This window comes from Chiloscyllium plagiosum, unplaced genomic scaffold (assembly GCF_037043375.1).
Source record: "Chiloscyllium plagiosum isolate Xiang-an unplaced genomic scaffold, Cpla_swu_hap1 HiC_scaffold_34, whole genome shotgun sequence".
Taxonomy (NCBI): domain Eukaryota; kingdom Metazoa; phylum Chordata; class Chondrichthyes; order Orectolobiformes; family Hemiscylliidae; genus Chiloscyllium; species Chiloscyllium plagiosum.
The window spans coordinates 43,905,114-43,925,805 of record NW_028270172.1 but is presented as its reverse complement, the minus strand read 5'-3'; the positions used below and the strand labels follow the sequence as shown (position 1 = coordinate 43,925,805).

Here is a 20,692-nt window from a genome sequence, read left to right as displayed (position 1 = left end):
CTCATGAAATGTGGACTTCAGTAGCAAAGCCAATAATTATTAACCATTCCAAATTGCTGTTGCACTAAGTGTCTTGCTAGGGCATTTTCAGAGGGCAGTTAAGAGTCAGCGACATTGCTGTGGATGTGGAGTACATCTATGTCAGGTCAGGTAAGGACAGCAGATATCCATCCTAAAAAGACATTAGCGAACCAAATTATTTTTTGCAGCTATCAACAACAGTCTAAAGGTCAACATTACCAAAATTAGCTTTTAATTCCGGGCATTAAATTTAAATTTTATTAGCTGCCATGGTGCAAGTTGAACCTATGCGGCTTTGTGATAGACTGGGCCTCTGAAATACACGCCCAGTGACGTTGCCACTTTGCCAACGCCTTCCCTGAACATCTTCAAAATAAATCTAACTGGTTCATCAACTGACTACATGATGATCTTTTGAAATACAATTTTTTTAAAGCAATTTGTGAAATAAATGGCCTTTCTTAAATGCATACTTTTAGTTTTGTTCACATTGACATTTAGGAATTGTGTATGAACAAGTCACATCATTCTGCATTCTTATATTTTGGTCCTTCAAACCACGCACGTTATTTTTCACATTCATTAAATATCCAAAAGGAATAGTGTATGATTTCGCAAGTGTAATAGATTTTTACCTAAACGAAAAACTTCAAAGTCTGTCTTTGTGTGGAATTGCTATTTTTTAAAATATTTGTTTAAATAATTGGAACACTTATGCTACAGATATTAACACTTACAGCTCTCGTTTGTGGATTTTGTATGGCAGTATGGGAAATGATTGCTCTTGACTAGGGCAAGCAATGTGAATAATATCATTATAATCCTAAGCTCAATTTAAGATTTCTACTTAGCTGTTAACAGTTGAATAAAGTTAAAAATCACACAACCCCAGGTTATAGTTCAACAGTATATCTTATACTCCACAACCACCTGATGAAGGAGCAGCGCTCTGAAAGCTAGTGCTTCCAATTAAACCTGTTGAACTATAGCCTGGTGTTGTGTGATTTTTAACTTTATAAACCCCAGTCCAACACCGGCATCTCCAAATCATAACAGTTGAATAGTTCAGATGATTTTGATAAAGCCATTGCACAGAAGAAATCCTGAGGAAAAGTTAATCTTTTGCACAGTTCAACCAAGTCTTTCCTAAGTGTAGTTAGTCTTTGTTTCAAATCAATCCAATATTATTATGGCAAATTTTAAAAGGCATAATGTAAAAATCTTGTTAAATCTATTATTTGAAATTATTAGATACTTTTAGAAAAGGTATATTAGTTCTGTTCTTTGCAGGCACTTCTAGGATTGAACCTCACTTGCTTTAAAAAAGCCTGATTCTTTGCTGCTTAAATCACTGAGTAAATCTGTCTGGGCAGCTTCACCCAATATAGTACAAGGGTTCTTCTAATTTCAGTCCATCCACCTCAAGTATGTTTGAATTAATGAAAATGTGTATGAATGTAAGTCGACTTGAGTTTAGCTTAGAATAGAGGACATGGCATAATAAAATATTTCTGGTAAAGCACATTGCATTTTGCTTTAGATTGCAGAAGGTTCCTTTAATACGTTGCTATTTCTTTCCATTTTCATGCAGTGAGGTCAAGCTTACTGTAGCATCGTTTCTGTCTGACCATATTGTAGATGAAATTTTAGAAGCACTTTCAAGCTCACAACATAAACTGGTAAGTGGAAGAGCTGTAATGTTTGCATTCATTTGGCAGTATTTTCATGATATGTAGTGAAATAACGTGCAGAAAATTGTAAATTTGCACACAAGACAAGAAAAAAGTATATAAAGCAAGATCTGAAAATAATTCAGTACGCTAGCATTGCAAATGATTAAACTGTTCTTCACTCTAACATTTATGCTTCCTTAAAGTGAGAATATGAAACCAGGGAAATAGAGACCACTTAGCCTGCCATCTGTCGTTCATAAATTTCTAGAGTCTATAATTAAGGATAAGCCGGCTGAACAGCTTGAAAATGTTCAGCTGATCAAAAAGTGTCAGCATGAATTTCTAACAAGCAGGCCATGCCTAACAAATCTGACCATTTTTTTGAAAATTTCACCATAATAGTGGAAAGGAGAATATTAATGGATGTTATTTTCAGATTTTTGGAAAATATTTGATGAAGTTCTTCTGTAGGAGACTTGGCTACAGTTGAAATTTATGATATTGAAACCACATAACCTGGTTAGAACACTGACTAAATGGAAGGAGATGGAGGCTTGAGATATTGGACAGGTATTGTAGTTGACAGAATATGAAGAGTGGTGTCCCACAAGGATCTGTACTGGGGACTCAACTATTCATTGTATTTATTAACAGCTTAGATGAGAAAAGACACTCTTTGAAACTGGCCAATGCCAAAAAGATTAGTGTTACCTGGAAGCAGTGTCAATGGAAGCATAATAATTCAGAGATAGTGACTTAGATCCTCAGGTGTTCAGATAGTCAGAGACCAGGCATGCCCGAAAAGATTTGCATCAGGTACTCTCAGGAGTACTGGAACATGATTAAGAAGCTTAAGCCTCCAAGGGCAGTTACCCAGCATGAGAAAGCTCCCAGCTCATGACTTAGAAGTAAAGGCTGTCAAGATTTCCAACCTGTTCACCTTTGGAGTTACCCAGGAAAGTTAGAAGATTAAATACCATGGCATCACTGAAACCTGAAACACTCACTGACCACCATGCCCATGCACAAGCACCTGACTGACCACACTGCATGGACACTCTACACCTGACCCATTGTTCTCTCTCCCACTTACCTTCCAGCTGTGCCCATTATTCTCCTGCCAGTGTACTGCCTCACTGTTTACCAACTTACACTCTGGACGGCTGGAAAATGGGAAGCCTTCAAAAAATGAGATCACAAGAATCCAGAGAAAGTATAGTCCTGTTAGGGTGAAAGGAAAGGCTGGTAGGTATAGGGAATGCTGGATGACTAAAGAAATAGGGGGTTTAGTTAAGAAAAAGAAGGAAGCATATGTCAGGTATGGACAGGATAGATCGAGTGAATCCTTAGAAGAGTATAAAGGAAGTAGGAGTATACTCAAGAGGGAAATCAGGAGGGCAAAAAGGGGACATGAGATAGCTTTGGCAAATAGAGCTAAGGAGAATCCAAAGGGTTTTTATAAATACGTTAAGGACAAAAGGGTGACTAGGGAGAGAATAGGACCCCTCAAAGATCAGCAAGGCCACCTATATGTCAAGCTGCAGGAGACGGGGGAGATACTAAACAAGTATTGTGCATCAGTGTTTATTGTGGAAAAGGACATGGAAGATATAGAATATGGGGAAATAGATAGTGACATCTTGAAAAATGTCCGTATTACAGAGGAGGAGATGCTGGGTGTCTTGAAATGCATAAAAGTGGATAAATTCCCCGGACCTGATCAGGTGTACCCGAGAACTCTGTGGGATATTAGGGAAGTGATTGCTGGACCTCTTGCTGGGATATTTGTATCATCAATAGCCCACAGGTGAGGTGCCGGAAGTCTGAAGGTTGGCTAACGTGGTGCCACTGTTTAAGAAGGGTAGTAAGGACAAGCCAGGGAACTATAGACCAGTGAGCCTGACGTCGGTGGTGGGCAAGTTGTTGGAGGGAGTCCTGAGGGACAGGGTTTACATGAATTGGAAAGGCAAGGACTGATTAGGGATAGTCAACATGGCTTTGTGCATGGGAAATCATGTCTCACAAACTTGATTGAGTGTTTTGAAGAAGCAACAAAGAGGATTGATAAGGACAGAGCGGTAGACGTGATCTGTGTAGGCTTCAGTAAGTCGTTCGACAAGGTTTCTCATAGGAGACTGGTTAGCAAGGTGAGATCTCATGGAATACAGGGCGAACTAGCCATTTGGATATAGAACTGGCTCGAAGCTAGAAGACAGAGTGGTGGTGGAGGGTTGTTTTTCAGACTGGAGGCCTGTGACCAGTGGAGTGCTGCAAGGATTGGTGTTGGGTCCACTGCTTTTCGTCATTTATATAAATGATTTGGATGTGAGCAGGACTTATCAACTTAATGGTTAGGTCCTGGAGAGTGTTGCTTAACAAAGATACCTTGAATTGCAGGTTCATAGTTCTTTGAAAGTAGAGTCGCAGGTAAATAGGATAGTGAAGAAAGCGTTTGGTATGCTTTCCTTTATTGGTCAGAGCATTGAGTACAGAAGTTGGGAGGTCATGTTGTGGCTGTACAGGACATTGGTTCGGCCACCTTTGGAATATTGTGTGTAATTCTGGTCTCCTTCCTATCGGAAAGATGTTGTGAAACTTGAAAGGGTTCAGAAAAGATTTACAAGGATATTGCCAGGATTGGAGGATTTTAGCTACAGGGAGAGGCTGAACAGACTGGGGCCGGTTTCCCTGAAGCTTCGGAGGGTATGGGGTGACCTTATCGAGGTTTATAAAATCATGAGGGGCATGGATAGGATAAATAGACAAAGTCTTTTCCCTGGGGTGGGGAGTCCAGAACTAGAGGGCATAGGTTTAGGGTGAGGGGAAAAATATAAAAGAGACCTAAGGGGCAACTTTGTCACACAGAGAGTGGTGCGTGTATGGAATGGCCTTCCAGAGGAAGTGGTGGAGGCTAGTACAATTGCAACATTTAAAAGACATCTGGATGGGTATGTGAAAAGGAAGGGTTTGGAGGGATATGGACCAAGTGCTAGCAAATGGGATTAGATTAGGATATCAGGTCAGCATAGATGAGTTGGACTGAAGGGTCTGTTTCTGTGCTGTACATCTCTATGGCAGTAGGCATCCAGCCCCTCTCCCATTTATCTTACACATTTATCTTCTCATTAACTTGTCAAAGTGGCTTGGCAAGCTGTCAACATTTTACTTACTGAGATATAACAGCTGTTGCTGTAAAAAAGGCAATCTTTATCAGATATCCATCCAGAAAATCCTGGAATGGTAAGTAGGCAACCTTTTTTCTGATTGGGCTGAATCACAGCAGAGGACTCCAGGAGTGATACTAGGGAACAGTCCTCAGGTGAAAGTTTGGAAATCACTTCTGCAATTGGTAATTAATGCTAGGTCAGTGGTTAATTTTAAAACTGAAGTTTACCAATTTTTGTTTGGCAACTAAGAAGGGATGTAGGGCAAATGTAGATAAATGAAATTAGTTTGTAGATTAGCCATAATCTCACTGAATGGCAAAACAGGTTTAAGGGACGCAATGACTTACTACTCTTCCCACATTTCTATCAAGATACAGCTGTGAGTTGTCAAAGGTAGGAAAAGGGATAGATATTTAAGACGGAAATTCAGGGAGCTAGGGTGGAAGCTTATTACTCGAACAAGCAGAATTGTTATCTCTGGTTTGTTGCCTGTGACACATGCTAGCGAAGGTGAGGAAGAGGGAGAAAGAGGAGTTGAACACGCGGCTGTAGGGCTGGTGCAGGAGGGAGGGTTTCGGATACCTGGATAATTGGAGCTCATTCTGCGGTAGGTAGAACCTCTCCAAACAGGATGGTTTTCACCCGAACCAGAGGGGTACCAATATCCTTGGGGGTTGGGGGGAATTTGCTAATGCTCTTCGGGAGGGTTTAAACTAATTCAGCAGGGGGATGGGAACCTAAATTGTAGCTCCAGTGTCCAAGATGTTGAGAGCAATGAGGTCAGAAATGAGGTTTCAAGGTCACAAGTTCACCGGCAAGTAGGAGGGTGGTTTGAAGTGTGTCTACTTCAATGCCATGAGCATCCGGAATAAGCAAAATGGGTTAGTACCTGGGACTTCGATGTTGTGGCCATTTCAGAGACATGGAAAGAGCAGGGACAGGAATGGTTGTGCAGGTTTCAGTGAGAACAGGGAAGATGGTAAAAGAGAGGGAAGTGTGGCATTGTTAATCAAGGACAGTATTATGGTGGCAGAAAGGACATTTGAGGACTCGTCTACTGAGGTAGTATAGGCTGAGGCTATAAACAAGAAAGGAGAGGCCACCCTTTTTGGAGTTTTCTATAGGCCTCCGAATAGTTCCAGAGATGTACAGAGAAGGATAGCAAATATAATTCTAGGTAGGAGCGAGAGTAACTGGGTAGGTGTTATGGGGACTTTAACTTTCCAAATATTGACTGGAAACGCTATAGTTTGAGTACTTTTAGATGGTGGCTGAAAATGTGTTGCTGGAAAAGCGCAGCAGGTCAGGCAGCATCCAGGGAACAGGAGAATCGACGTTTCGGGCATAAGCCCTTCTTAGATGGGTCAGTTTTTGGCCAGTGTGTGCAGGAGGGTTTCCTGACACAGTGTGTAGACAGGCCAACAAGGGGCGAGGGCACATTGGATTTGGCATTGGGTAATGAACCAGACCAGTTGTTACATTTGGAGATAGGTGAGCACTTTGGTGATAGTGACCACAATTTGGTTACATTTACTTTAGCAATGGAAAGGGCTAGGTATATACCACAGGGCAAGAGTTATAGCTGGGAGAAGAGCAATTATGATGCAATTAGGCAAGATTTTGGATGCATAGGATGTGCAAGGAAACTACAGGGCTTGGGCACAATTGAAATGTGGAGCTTATTCAATGAACAGTTACTGCAGGTCTTTGATAAGTATGTACCGCTCAGGCAGGGAAGAAGTGGTCAAGCAAGGGAGCCGTGCTTTACAGAAGAAGTTGAATCTCTTGTCAAGAGGAAGAAGAAGGCTTATACTAGGATGAGACATGAAGACTCAGTTAGGGAGCTTTAGAGTTACAAGTTAACTAGGAAAGACGAAAAAGAGAGCTGAGAAGAACCAGGAGGGAACATGAGAAGTCTTTGGCAGACAGGATCAAGGAAAACCCTCAAGCTAACTATAGTTGTATCAGGAATAAAAGAATGACTGAGTAAGATTGGGCCCAATCAAGTCCTTCCTGAAGAAGGGCTCATGCCCGAAAGGTCGATTCTCCTGCTCCTTGGATGCTGCCTGACCTGCGCTTTTCCAGCAACACATTTTCAGCTCTAATCTCCAGCATCTGCAGTCCTCACTTTCTCCCAGTCAAGGATAGTAATGGGAAGTTGGGCATGGAGTCCGAGGAGATAAGGGAATCTAATCTGTAAAATGAATATTTTTCGTCACTATTAGCACTGGAAAAAGATAATGTCGTTGAGAAGAATACTGAGATACAGGCAACTAGACTACATGGATTTGAGGTTCACAAGGAGGAGGTGTTAGCCATTCTGGAAAGTGTGAAAGTAGATAAGTCTCCTGGGCCAGATGGGATTTATCCTAGGATTCTCTGTGAAGCCAGGGAGGAGATTGCAGAACCTTTGGTTTTGATCTTTATGCTGTCATTGTCTACAGTAATAGTGCCAGAAGACTGGAGGATAGCAAATGTTGTCCCCTTGTTCAAGAAGGGGAATAGAGACAACCCTGGTATTTATAGACCAGTGAGCTTTAATTCGATTGTGGGTAAAGTTTTGGAATAGGTTATAAGAGATAGGATTTATAGTCATCTAGAAAGGAATAAGTTGATGAGGGATAGTCAACATTAGTTTTGTGAAGAGTAGGCCGTGCTTCGCAAATCTTATTGAGTTCTTTGAGATAGTGACTAAACAGGCGGATGAGGGTAAAGCAATCGATGTAGTGTATATGAATTTCAGTAAGGTGTTTGATAAGGTTCCCCATGGTAGGCTGTTGCACAAAATACGGAGGCAAGGGATTGAGCGAAATTTAGTGATTTGGATCAGATATTGGCTAGCTGAAAGAAGACAGAGGGTGGTGGTTGATGGGAAATGTTCATCCTGGAGTTCAGTTCCTAGCGTTATACAGCAAGGATCTGTTTTGGGGCCACTGCTGTTTGTCATTTTTATACATGAGATAGATGAGGGCATAGAAGGATGGGTTAGTAAGTTTGAGGATGACACTAAGGTCGGTAGAGTTGTGGTGAAGGATATTGCAGGTTACAGAGGGACATTGATAAGCTACAGAGCTGGGCTGAGAGGTGGCAAATGGAGTTTAATGTGGAAAAGTGTGAGGTGATTCACTTTGGAAGGAGCAACAAGAATGCAGAGTACTGGGCTAATGGTAAGGTTCTTGGTAGTGTAGATGAGCAAAGGGATCTCAGTGTCCACATACATAGATCCCTGAAAGTTGCCAGCCTGGTTGATAGGGTTGTTAAGAAGGCATATGCTGTGTGAGTTTTTATTGGTAGAAGAATTGAATTTTGGAGCCACGAGATGATGCAGCAGACATACAACACTCTGGTGTGGCCCCACTTGGATATTTCATATAGTTCTGATCACCACAGTATCAGAAGGATGTGGAAGTTTTGGAAAGGGTTCAGGGGAGATTTACTAGGATGTTGCCTGGTATGAAGAGAAGGTCTTATGAGGAATGGCTGAGGGACTTGAGGCCGCTTTCATTAGAGAGAAGGAGGTTGAGAGATGATTTAATTGAGGAGAAAGTGAGGTCTGCAGATGCTGGAGATCAGAGCTGGAAATGTGTTGCTGGAAAAGCGCAGCAGGTCAGGCAGCATCCAGGGAACAGGAGAATCGACGTTTCGGGCATAAGCCCTTCTTCAGGAATGGGGAAAGTTTGTCCAGCAGGCTAAGATAAAAGGTAGGGAGGAGGGACTTGGGAGAGGGGCGTCGGAAATGTGATAGGTGGAAAGAGGTCAAGGTGAGGGTGATAGGTCAGACTGGGGCAGGGGCGGAGAGGTCGGGAAGAAGATCTCAGGTTAGGAAGGCGGTGCTGAATTTGATGGATTTGACTGAGACAGGGTGGGGGGAGGGGAAATGAGGAAACTGGTGAAATCCGAGTTCATCCCTTGTGGTTGGAGGGTTCCTAGCCAGAAGATGAGGCGTTCTTCCTCCAACCGTCGTTTTGTTGTGGTCTGACGATGGAGGAGTCCAAAGACCTGCATATCCTTGGTGGAGTGGGAGGGGGAATTGAAATGTTGAGCTACAGGGTGGTTGGGTTGGTTGGTCCGGGTGTCCCAGAGGTGTCCCTCTGGGACACCCGGACCAACCAACCCAACCACCCTGTAGCTCAACATTTCAATTCCCCCTCCCAATCCACCAAGGATATGCAGGTCTTTGGACTCCTCCATCGTCAGACCACAACAAAACGACGGTTGGAGGAAGAACGCCTCATCTTCCGGCTAGGAACCCTCCAACCACAAGGGATGAACTCTGATTTCACCAGTTTCCTCATTTCCCCTCCCCCCACCCTGTCTCAGATGATTTAATTGAGACATATAAGATAATCAAAGGGTTTGATCGGGTGGATGGTGATGGCTAGCATGAAGGGACATAGCTTCAGATTGCGGGTTGATAGATATAGGACAGATGTCAGAGATAGTTTCTTTACTCAGAGTAGTAGGGGCATGGAATGCATTGCCTGCAACAGTAGTAGACTTGCCAACTTTCAGGGCATTTAAAAGGTCATTGGATAAACATATGGATGAAATTGGAATAGTGTCCAATAGGTAGACTTCAGATTGGTTCCACAGGTTGATACAACATCGAGGGCCACTAATGTTTTGTGTCACTTTCTCCCCTCCCCCATGTGCAGTTTTAATGGAATACCATCCATGTAATTAAATTTAATATTACCTCATGCTGCCATACCAGTGGAATGTTAGACCATTTACACTGGCTATTTTATCTTGAAGCAATTCTGAAGCATGGATGAAAATAGCATCATGTTATAGAGGAAAGTACAATAGAAAGCAATTGTGGCAGTATTGACTCTTCACTAGAGCATTTTTGAATTAATCTTGTCTGTCCTTGCTTTTGTCATATCATTACTTGATCCTACTTCAAATATTTGTCCACTTTTCTCTTCAAAGGTGCAATGATTTCATCCGCAATTATTCTTTGTGGAAAATAATTTCATCCTCTAACAACCATCTCTCAAAAGTAACTATTCTGCTCACTCTTTTAGTGAAACCATTTGTCCACAGTCACTGACTCTCAAAGCAGAGGAGCTAAGCTTTACCAACTCATCTTTGTATCAATTGCAGACGTAGCAACAACACCCTCAATTCCTTTGTCCTGATTGTTAACGTATAACATAAATAGTTGTAGTCCCAATGTGGAACCAGCAGAACTCCATTGGCCAGCAGCTATGATCCTGAAAAAGATGTCTTTATCCAGACTCTGTGCCCTCTACCAGTCAGCCAAAAGAGAAACCAGAGCGTTTTGGAGGTAATTTAAACATTAGAAGCATCCATTTCCATTGGCATCAGAAGGAATATTGAAACAAAGAGTCAAAGAACAATAAATATGGGCAATTTTCAAATAGGCTTGAAAGTGTTTGGAATGATCAAGGACCCAATAAACAGAATAGCAGTTGTGATTCTTAATTGATTGGAAATTTTGAGTGCCATATGATTTAAGAAGGAACTGACTTAGGCAAATCTTCTTTGTCATCAGGTGGACGACATAGCAGTACTAGAGATATTGTGCAAATGTCTTGTAAACCAGTTTCAATATGTGTTTCCTAGTTATAATTTATTATTGGGAATTGTTTGATGAAGTAATGCTTTTCCATTCCCACCAAGTGTAATCAACTTATGATTTTCAATTCTGACCATTCAACTGAAGTAATGTAAACCTACATACAATATATTGGAATATTTTGATTTTAGCTGCACACTAGTGTTAGCTTTGTTAGCTAAGTTAGTATAGGATCAGGATGCTGATAAATACATTGCCCACAACCTCTATTCATGCATAATGTTGTTTGAGTTTTTGTTATTAATGAGGAGCTGTATAAAGTACAACTTTAATGCCCATTCCCTTTTTATGTAACTTCAAAAAGCAGCAGACACTTTCATGGATATGTGTTTTGCATGGAGGCATGACATGTTGAAAGTACCATTGTGTGCTGTACACTTAGATATTGTTTAAGGTGTAAAAACATCTGAACTGTTTTAAGAGAAAATTTAAATGGAATTCACAGGTTCTAGGAACCAGGAGGCAATATTCAAGAGGAATTCCATGGTGCACAAAATGCTACAAGACAGAGATTGCCTTCAAGAGGGAATATTAAGTAATTAGTCAAGGTCATAGTAAGGAAGAAAGTAATAAATGTCAACTAAAGTTAGCATGGAGTATAAACATGCAAAGTGTGATAAATAAAACTGGTGAATTGCAGATGTTATGATTATAATGGAGGTTGCGTTCAAATATATGACTAGTTATTATATATTCCCATTTGGAAGGTATTCAGGAAAGATTGGTAAAGGAAAGGGACTAGTGGTGTTGATTAAGGAAAATGTTGCTATGCTGGAGAGAGTGGATAACCCAGCAGGGTCAAAGACAATTTATTTTACTGAAGCTAAGAAACAGAAATACATCAATTGTATCATTTGATGTAGTCTGTCAGCCAGAATAAAGTAGGAAAGATATAGTGGAATGAATTTGCAAGAGTATTACGGAAAGGTGTAAGCATTATATATTGGGAACTTCAGTTCTAGATTAAGCAATGATAATATGAAGGGCAAAGAGAAACAACTGTTCCTTGAGTGCATTCAGGACAATTTTCCAGAACAGTGCAGTCTACTCTCACAGTCAATATATATTGCCAAGAGGAAGGAATCCAGAGATCCTTAATGGCAAAAGAGATAGATAAAGAAGAAAAAGGTATTGCATCAGGTGAATCAAACAAATGAGAGGTAAAGAGAGAGTATGTCAGGAGACTGACAGCTAATACAAAAGAAATCCAGCAGGCATATAGACAATTAAAGGAAGGGTGTGGCCAATTTGGAAGTATGTAGAGGGCATAGCCAAGGTATCAAATGTAACACATTTACTTAGGGAAGAAGCTGCAGCACTGTACAGTGTCAAACAAGAGGTAGTTCAGATACTCAATAGGTTTAAACTAATTTGGTGTTGGTTATTGGCTACACTGAATGGACTTTGAGCTGATATGGATTGGTGCGCAAACGGAGAGTGGAAATTATGAAGATACAGGCCATAACTTTTCAGTCTTCCTTATACTCCAAGGTGGTGCCAGAGAATTGAAGAATTTTGCATGTTGAAATGGTGTAAAGCTAAACCCAGTGACTACTGGCCAGTTAGTCTAGTCTGTGTTAGGGAAAATTTTAACTTATAATTTAAGTCAATAATAGTCAGGCAGCAAATGTGGATTAACGAAAGAAAAGCAGCATGGATTTGATCAGGGCAAATTGCATTCAACTAACCTGCTTGAGTTTTATAATACAGGTAATGCTGTTGATATGATATATATATGAACTTTCAAAAGACACTTGATGTGGGGTATCACATTGGACTTGAAACAAAGAGTTTGTGGAGCGAAAGAAGAGTAACAACATAGATGTGAAAATGGCTGAGGAACTGGGAACAGCAAGTAGTAAATAAATGATGTTTTTCTAACTGAAGAACCTTTGTAGTGGAGTTTCCCGTGGGTCTAAGATCTGACCCCTGCTGTTCCTGATTTCTAATAGTGATGTAGGCCTTGGTGATTGATTTATTGTTGTCACGTGTACCACAATCCAGTTAGCAGTAATGAAGCATATAGCTTAATGTTTGGAAGCATTGTGAACTTCAAAAGGACATGAGGAAGATAATGGAATGGGTAGACAAATAATAGAGTAAATTAAATGCAGAGAAATATGATGTGATTTATTTTGGTAAGAAGAACAAGGAGCGAGCATATAAAATTTAAATTATGACTCATAAGAGGTTCCAGAGCAGTGGAACTTGGACCTACTGATTCTTTAGTATAGTATAGATTCAGATTGCTGCTAATATATCATAGAGTATCCTAGGCTTAATAAGCAAGAAAGCTGTGGTAAATGTTTATAGAATATTGGTTTGGCTTTAACTGGAGAATTGCATCCTGTGTGCACCATCCTTCGGATGGGTGTCATGGTGTAAGGACAAGTACAGAAAAGAGTTATGAGAATAGTTCCAAACTTTAGTTGTGTAGATCAGAGAATTTTGACTGGCTTCCTTGGAGAAAGTTGTGAGAAAATTTGATTGAGATACCTAAAATCATGACAGGTCTGGACATTGTAGAGAGGGAAAAACAGTTTGAGCTGGCGTAAAGATCAAGAACCAGAGGCAAAGGATACAAGGTGATTAGCAAAGAGAGCAACAGCAACAAGTGATAAGGATTTGGAATGCACCGGCTGAAACGGTGGAGGAGCCATGTTTGATCACAGCATTCCACAGGGAGTTAGGATCTGAAAAGGAAGATATGCAGGGCTGTGGAGATAAGGCAAGGGACTGGCACTAAATTAATTGTTTTTTTTCAAAGAGCCAGCACAGACATACCAAGCCAAATCCTATGCTGTAAACGTTGTGATCTTGCAATTCTTTAGAGGTTCCTCAACCTCCTCTGACTAACTCGTGAGTCACTGGAGACTCCCCAATTAATAAGTTGAAATAAGGGCTTTATAAGTTGGTGTTAGGGGTGAATCTTCACCCATTAGTAATGCATCTGGTTCTAACATTGTTATAGAGCACAAAACCACCTAAAGCAAGGGCACCCAAAAACATTGAGGCATGTTTCCTTTCTTGCTGATCATATTTCATGTGCAGGCCAACCATTTGACAAAGCGTGGAAAGCCACTACCACGCCAGGAATCCACAGAAATAGAGGTATTGGAAGAGAAACCTACCAAGCGTCTTGCTGTCACCGCCGAGGAACTGACTGAATTGGAGAGGCTGGAAGAGCTTGACACCTGCATGGTAAGTTTGACAGTAGAATAATATATTAAGCTCAGAGTTTGGAAAATGTATATCCCAAAGAAAGTTATAACCAAATTCCTTTTGATTTAAAAGAAAAGAACTTTTTCAAGTTTGTGGAAATTATTTCCTTTATATAAGTATACTAATTTTATTATTTACTTATAGAAAACGTATGAATTTTACACACTTAAGGTTTTGGACAATATTGTTTTCGTAACAGAAGAAACCGTGAATACAGTTATCTATCGTGGGCGGCACGGTGGCACAGTGGTTAGCACTGCTGCCTCACAGCGTCAGAGACCCGGGTTCAATTCCCGCCTCAGGCGACTGACTGTGTGGAGTTTGCACGTTCTCCCCGTGTCTGCGTGGGTTTCCTCCGGGTGCTCCGGTTTCCTCCCACAGTCCAAAAGATGTGCAGGGTCAGGTGAATTGGCCATGCTAAATTGCCCGTAGTGTTAGGTAAGGGGTAAATGTAGGGGTATGGGTGGGTTTCGCTTCGGCGGGTCGGTGTGGACTTGTTGGGCCGAAGGGCCTGTTTCTACACTGTAATGTAATCTAATCTAAAAAAATCTAATCTAATCTATCCACCTTGTGTGGATAAGAGACAGCTGTTCACTTGTGTCAGTAGGAAGAGCTAAATAACAAAACATTCCAGCAAAGCCATTTCTCTGTGTAACCTTGGAAAAATATTCAAAACACATCAGCATTCGCAGCATGTAATAGGCATGTTGCAAAAATGCTGTTGAAATCAGCAGAATTGACAACCTTTGAATTTGACAGTTACACATCATCAAAATTTCATAGCGATATTCTGGAGATTTTCAAAGCAGCAAAAAACCCACTGTGCATCTCAGTAAAAGAAGGTTAATGTGATTCTTAATCAGGGCTCAGCTGGAGCAGATTGCAGTATCAAAGCACACAAATTGTTGTGGACGGAGGATAGACTGAAGCCCTTAAATCTCATTCACCTATGAGAAATCAATGTGGTGTAATTTTTAATAAGACTGTTGCATGGTCCTAAACCTCCATTAGTGTGTAGTCAATTTAAAAGTCACCGACACTGGACGTTGATGGAATTAAACTTGGTTTAGTATTTATTCAAGAACACTCATCTCGAATAGCTCTATCACTATATAAAACACACATGACACATCCAAGAATGATACAATTAAAAAATGGAGTGCACTGATACAAATATTTACACAGAAGCAGAATAACAGTTCACATGACTTCAGGGGTGCAGTGAAGGAGGAAGCTTTTTCCCACTCTCTCGAATTGAAGTTCAAATGGGTGGGGTCAAATCTGGATTACAGGGTCCCTTTGACTGTTCAGATTCTGAAAGCAGACCATAGTGATCCTTGGAGATTCTTTTTTCTTTACAGGTGAACTGTGAGCTTTTTGAAACAAAGTAGAGGAGACTTTTTGAACCCTCATGTGTTGAAAAGGCAAGACGAGACAGCCTTTCTTAGTAGCTGTGATGTTGGTGTTCTACAGACTCTTAGTTTTTGGGTAAAATGATTTCACAATCAGGGTAGTTTCAATCCTGTGATGAATGGCCATTTTTGTATATTGAAAATAAAATGATGGTCTTTCATACTAACAAAATAGTTTTTTCTGTCTTCCATCAGAACAATTTAATTAGTCGAATCATAGCAATATAGAAGACCATTCAGCCTCTCCCTGTATTCAGTAGATTATGGTAATTCTATCTTAACTCGACATTCAGATGATTATATTTAGTGATTCATCAAGCTTGATAAAAAGGTGAAGGATGTTAAACACAAAGGTCATTTCTTTTCCCCCAACTTCTGAGATTGACCAATGCTTTATGTTCAAATTTTCACTACAACAACATGCATTTATACGACACCTTTAATGTAATCAAGCGTCCCATGCCACATCACAGAAGTGTGGAACTCATCCCAAGACTGTTCACAGCTTAAAGAGCGGTGAAGGACATTGTACAACACAATAAAGTGTTTTTTTTTCCTTTAAAGTCAGTATCGCATTGGTTACTGCTCCTGCTATAACTTTAAATTAGTGGTTGAGTTTTGGATTCAGTTTTTTGTAATAGTAGGTCCAGCTGAGTAAGTAGTAACACTTAACTGATTTCTGATGTGTATTGCACAAATTACTTGGCCTCTGTATAATATTTGAGGAGAAAGTGAGGGCTGCAGATGCTGGAGATCAGAGCTGAAAATGTGTTGCTGGAAAAGCGCAGCAGGTCAGGCAGCATCCAAGGAACAGGAGAATTGACGTTTCAGGCATAAGCCCTTCTTCAGGAAGAAGGGCTTATGCCCGAAACGTCGATTCTCCTGTTCCTTGGATGCTGCCTGACCTGCTGCGCTTTTCCAACAACACATTTTCAGCTCTGTATAATATTTGTGTATATGGCATATGAATTACATCCAGACCCAAATGAATCTCATATCTGGGACTAGATTTTTAATCTGAGGTCAGAAACCCATTTCTCAAATCACTGTCTGGGTTCTGACCCTGAACTGAGTCTGCAAGGCTAGTACAGTGTTATTTTGGCATATAAGTCTGTGATTGGATTGGAATGAAGCTTGTTGTCCAATGCAAGGGGCTCAATTGCAGTGCTGAAAGGCAAACAGCAGCTATGTTGGATCTTGCTGTTGCCTTGTAGAATGGAGCAGGTCAATAAATCCACAAAAGTCTGATGTTAGTGATTTTCAAATTCAGAACACACAGCAGCTTCATGGTTGTTGTCATCTAATAAGGTATTTAATCTGCCAATACCATTCAACAATGGTCCATGGAAGTGGCAGCATTGTGATCCCCTCTGTTTGAATTACCCTACATTTCTGATCTGGTTTTTCATCAGCCATGTCACACAAAGACTCTCAACATCACTATTTACAGTCTCCACTTTTGAAAAGTTCTTTCTGGCCCTCTCCAGCCCATTACGCTCTTGAAGGAGCTGCAAAGGCAGTAAATTGGCGATGAGGTTATTGGCCCCCTCCCACTAACCCCCAGCTGACTTACCAGTGCATCCCAAAAGCATCAAAAGACTGGCATGTTATCAGGAGCACTGTTTTCAAAATGTACCCATCCCTGACCTCAACCCCACAGGTTTTTGAATGATCAGTCCCTGAAATCTTGATCAGTACTTGTTTTCTAATACTATAGCCAAGGGTTGCCACAGTCAGTAATCCAAGAATTAATTGCATTCACAGTTGGACTAGTTTTAGTAAATTATTTGTTTTTGCTCAGATTGCTGTTCAAACTTAGTTGCATATTGGCAAAAACAAGATCTTCTGTGAATCAGCAATGTTGAGCTGTGTTTTAAAACCTATCATTTCTTGAAAAAAATTCCACTAAGCAATATTCTTCGTGGTTCGGAATGATAGCCTGGTGCAGTTTTATAAACATTGCTGCAAACAGGCTTATCACAAAAGAATGTTCATAAGAGTCCACGATCTGTGAGTAACATGGTTTTGAATATCTGAAAATGGCTTTTAAAACCATAAACAGAGCCATTTGTTAGTTATATTGATGCACAATAGTCAGTCTCTCTGCAAATTAAAGGAACATTGTATTTTAAAACTTGTAAAAGATGCTTCAATGTAAGCCCCTCTTTGAAAGCCTTCCAACAGCCACAATTAGCCACAAATTGCAATGGTAATTCATTTGATCTAAGTCATAATTCTGTGGTCAGGACCATTAGTAGGACTAATTTTAAGTTTCCTCAAAAAGCTCACCAGAACCGAACTTGGATTTGAAATTCCTCGTTCTTTTGCGTAGGGTTTGATTTGAAAGAGTCACTGCAACCTAGTGGAAGCCTCAAACCTGGATGTTTTAGTTTGTAATGAATGGACACTAAAATGTGAGGAACTATTGTCAAAAGAGGAAGCCGCTTGCCCTGATGCCTTGCTGATGGTTTTGTTCTTCTACAGCAACATTTTGAGCTTAAACTCCATTTGAGTTTGTTTTATTGAGTTTGTAAAGTTAGAGAAAAGCTCATTCCTGGTGATTTAACTGCTCCCACTGCAATTGGTATCCAAATAATACTTTTCACAAAATTGTTATGTGAGATGTAGTGCATACAGTTAGCCCACCTTTAATATGAGTGCATTGAGTAGTTTGAAAATAAGTAATTTGTTCAGTTAAGATTTCCATTATTGAAAACAAATTGAATTTAAGAAAGAGTATCTGTAGTTTGATTACAGGCAGTTTGCAGTCACGAAAGAGCATGATGCTCATGAACTCAATGAGAGAAATTTTACTGGATTTACTATAGCACTGTATCTCTCTTCTCCTACTCTCTTAGCCTGCAAATTGCTTAAAAAAAAAACCTGATAATCCCATGCACCTTTTTTTCTAGGCCATAACCTGATGACAAGGTTACTGCTCAATAATAATTTCCCATATATTAAACTTACCCAGAAGGTAGATAATAAGCTGTTCATTTTAAAGGAGAATTAATACACCAAAATCAAGTTTTATCCTTTTCTGAATAGCTTTGTTAGGATTATTCTGATGATTAAATTCTATATTTTGTTTGGAGTTACCATTTGAGGAGAAGGAATTTAGATTAGATTAGATTAGATTAGATTAGATTAGATTAGATTAGATTACTTAGTGTGGAAACAGGCCCTTCGGCCAAACAAGTCCACACCGCCCCGCCGAAGCGCAACCCACCCATACCCCTACACATCTACCCCTTACCTAACACTACGGGCAATTTAGCATGGCCAATTCACCTGACCTGCACATCTTTGGACTGTGGGAGGAAACCGGAGCACCCGGAGGAAACCCACGCAGGCACGGGGAGAACGTGCAAACTCCACACAGTCAGTCGCCTGAGTTGGGAATTGAACCCGGGTCTCTGGCGCTGTGAGGCAGCAGTGCTAACCACTGTGCCACCGTGCCACCCACAATTTATTCTTTGGTGATGGAATATTTCAAAATATATTTCTGTTTCCTTGAAAAATGTTTGCATGTTCCAATGCATTTGTCACACTTTCATCTGATTGGGTCAAATCTGAGGTCATAAGGTAGCAATAGTGACTGAACAGTCAGCAAACTTACTAATGACCAAGTGGCATTTTTCTCAGTAAGAGTCAATATTTTCTATTCACCTGGTATCATCCTGAATTAATCCAGCGCTACTGAACCATGGGTTATGCATGATTTTATAATGAGGCAGGACAAGAAGGCAAACCCCAGATTTACCTCAGCTGAAATAAACTCCACACTGTTGACATTATTCTGAACCACATAATAAATGTCTAGCCAACTGAGTTAACCAGTGAAAAATACTTTTCTTGGGCAATATAAAATATTATTGAGTATACACTTGAGTTAATCTGTCGACATGATGAGAGATAATGAAGTGCAAGGTAACTACAGTGACACTGTGGAATTTTTCCATGATTGAAGGTTCCTAGTGAGATGGTGAGAATGGGAAATAACTGAGCAAGTTGAGCCTGGAAAAATACTGGCCCCCTTCTGAGTAAGAAGGTCCATTGGGCAGGGACTTTCTTGACCCATCACCAATTAAGGCCCTATGTGGTTTGTTAATGGTCACTTAAGGGCTTCATCTTGACACAAGCTCGATTACCTGACTTCTCAATGAGTGAAAAATGTATCTAGTTTCTTAACTGGGAAGCCAGAATGACCTGCCTGCCAGATTGGCGGCGGAAGCCTCCAATTTCTCCAATCTGGGTTTCCTTCAACGCGTTCCAAATCAACAGCATCTACTACTTGGAAGGACAAGGGCAGTAGGAGCATAAAAACACTCCCATCTACAAGATTCTCTCTGAGCCAAAAATCTATGTTTTAGTTCCTCCACTGTCACGAGACAAAATTCCTGAATCTCCCTAACAGGACTATAGGTTTACCTGCAACAGGTGATGGTTTAATAAGGTAGCTACCTTCCTGAGGGCAATTGGGGGCGAGCAAGTGATACATCCTGTGAAAAGAATAGTGGAAAAAAAAGGTAGTGTAATTAGCTCATTTCATTGAGCATAGAAACTTAATACATGACCTAAGTAAGCTGCTTAAAATATGAAAAGAATGTGATGGTGTACATAGGAATAATTAACAACTCTGCTGGGATGATTGTGGGTAAAAGGATTTCCTCAAATTCAAGTTAGCTCATTCAGAAACTATTTCAGGAAATACTTTTCAGGCAATGTTGGATGACTTGCTTCTTTTCCCAATATTCCAATGCTCCTATTAGTTAGTTTGGGTTGTTATAAGCCCTGAGCTATGGTGTTCTTGTATTGTAAAGCTGTAGGTGATGGTGCCACAGCTGTACTGTTCATGACTGGGTGAGATTGGCAGACCTCTTATGTTTTGTTTCTGTGTTTTCATCTGGATCAATACTGAAAGGACCATTCTCAGGGTCAAACCTTATGAGATGGGCACACTGATTGTAAGCGTTTTAGTGGACTTTGAATTCTTTCCCCTGTATCATTCTCCTAACCTTCATTTCCAGAGCATTATCTTGTGGGGGTAGGGTATTGGTTTCAGTCAATGAATTAAGGTATGCAATTTCACCATTTGCTACATGCGTTTCAAATGTTTTAATTATGGTGTTATATATGTCTATATCTCAATGTTACCATTTTTAATAATAGAGCTTGGCCATTTGGGAATGACTTGTTTTAGCTGCTGCCAGACATATCTTTGTATGAAGTGGTTCATCACTCAGAATGTTTACAATGCATTAAGCTAATGCTCACTTAAAAGAATAATCTCCTCTTGCAGTTAGCAAATACATCAATCATAATATCATCAGACTGATAGCACAACAGAGTAAGTGAGTTGTAGTAATAACCGTGACATTAATGAAAAGTAAGTGCAGTAACAAGAAAACATTTTGGCTACACATTTCTGATGTTTCTCAAGCTGTACAAGTTCAAATTGGTCTTGGCCGTTTGGAAACAGCATTTATTACAAGATGTGATAGAAATGTTCTGTTCTGTAGAGAGATATTTCATTGGTATGGCACTATGCCATGTAATTTAGGGTGGTCTCTGGGTTCACTCCATGGGCAGTGC

General features: G+C 40.3%; 1 protein-coding gene across 8 annotated transcripts in view; it reads left to right on the top strand.

Moving 5' to 3' along the window:
- LOC122564345 (F-actin-uncapping protein LRRC16A-like) overlaps positions 1-20,692 on the top strand; it is a 472,988-nt gene that overhangs the window by 370,543 nt on the left and 81,753 nt on the right. For all 8 annotated transcript variants that reach the window (XM_087978643.1, XM_087978642.1, XM_087978641.1 and 5 more), the window contains exons 28-29: positions 1,613-1,700; positions 13,515-13,664. In XM_087978643.1, coding sequence (XP_087834769.1) covers positions 1,613-1,700; positions 13,515-13,664 — 238 coding nt within the window. The remainder of the gene's footprint in view (positions 1-1,612; positions 1,701-13,514; positions 13,665-20,692) is intronic.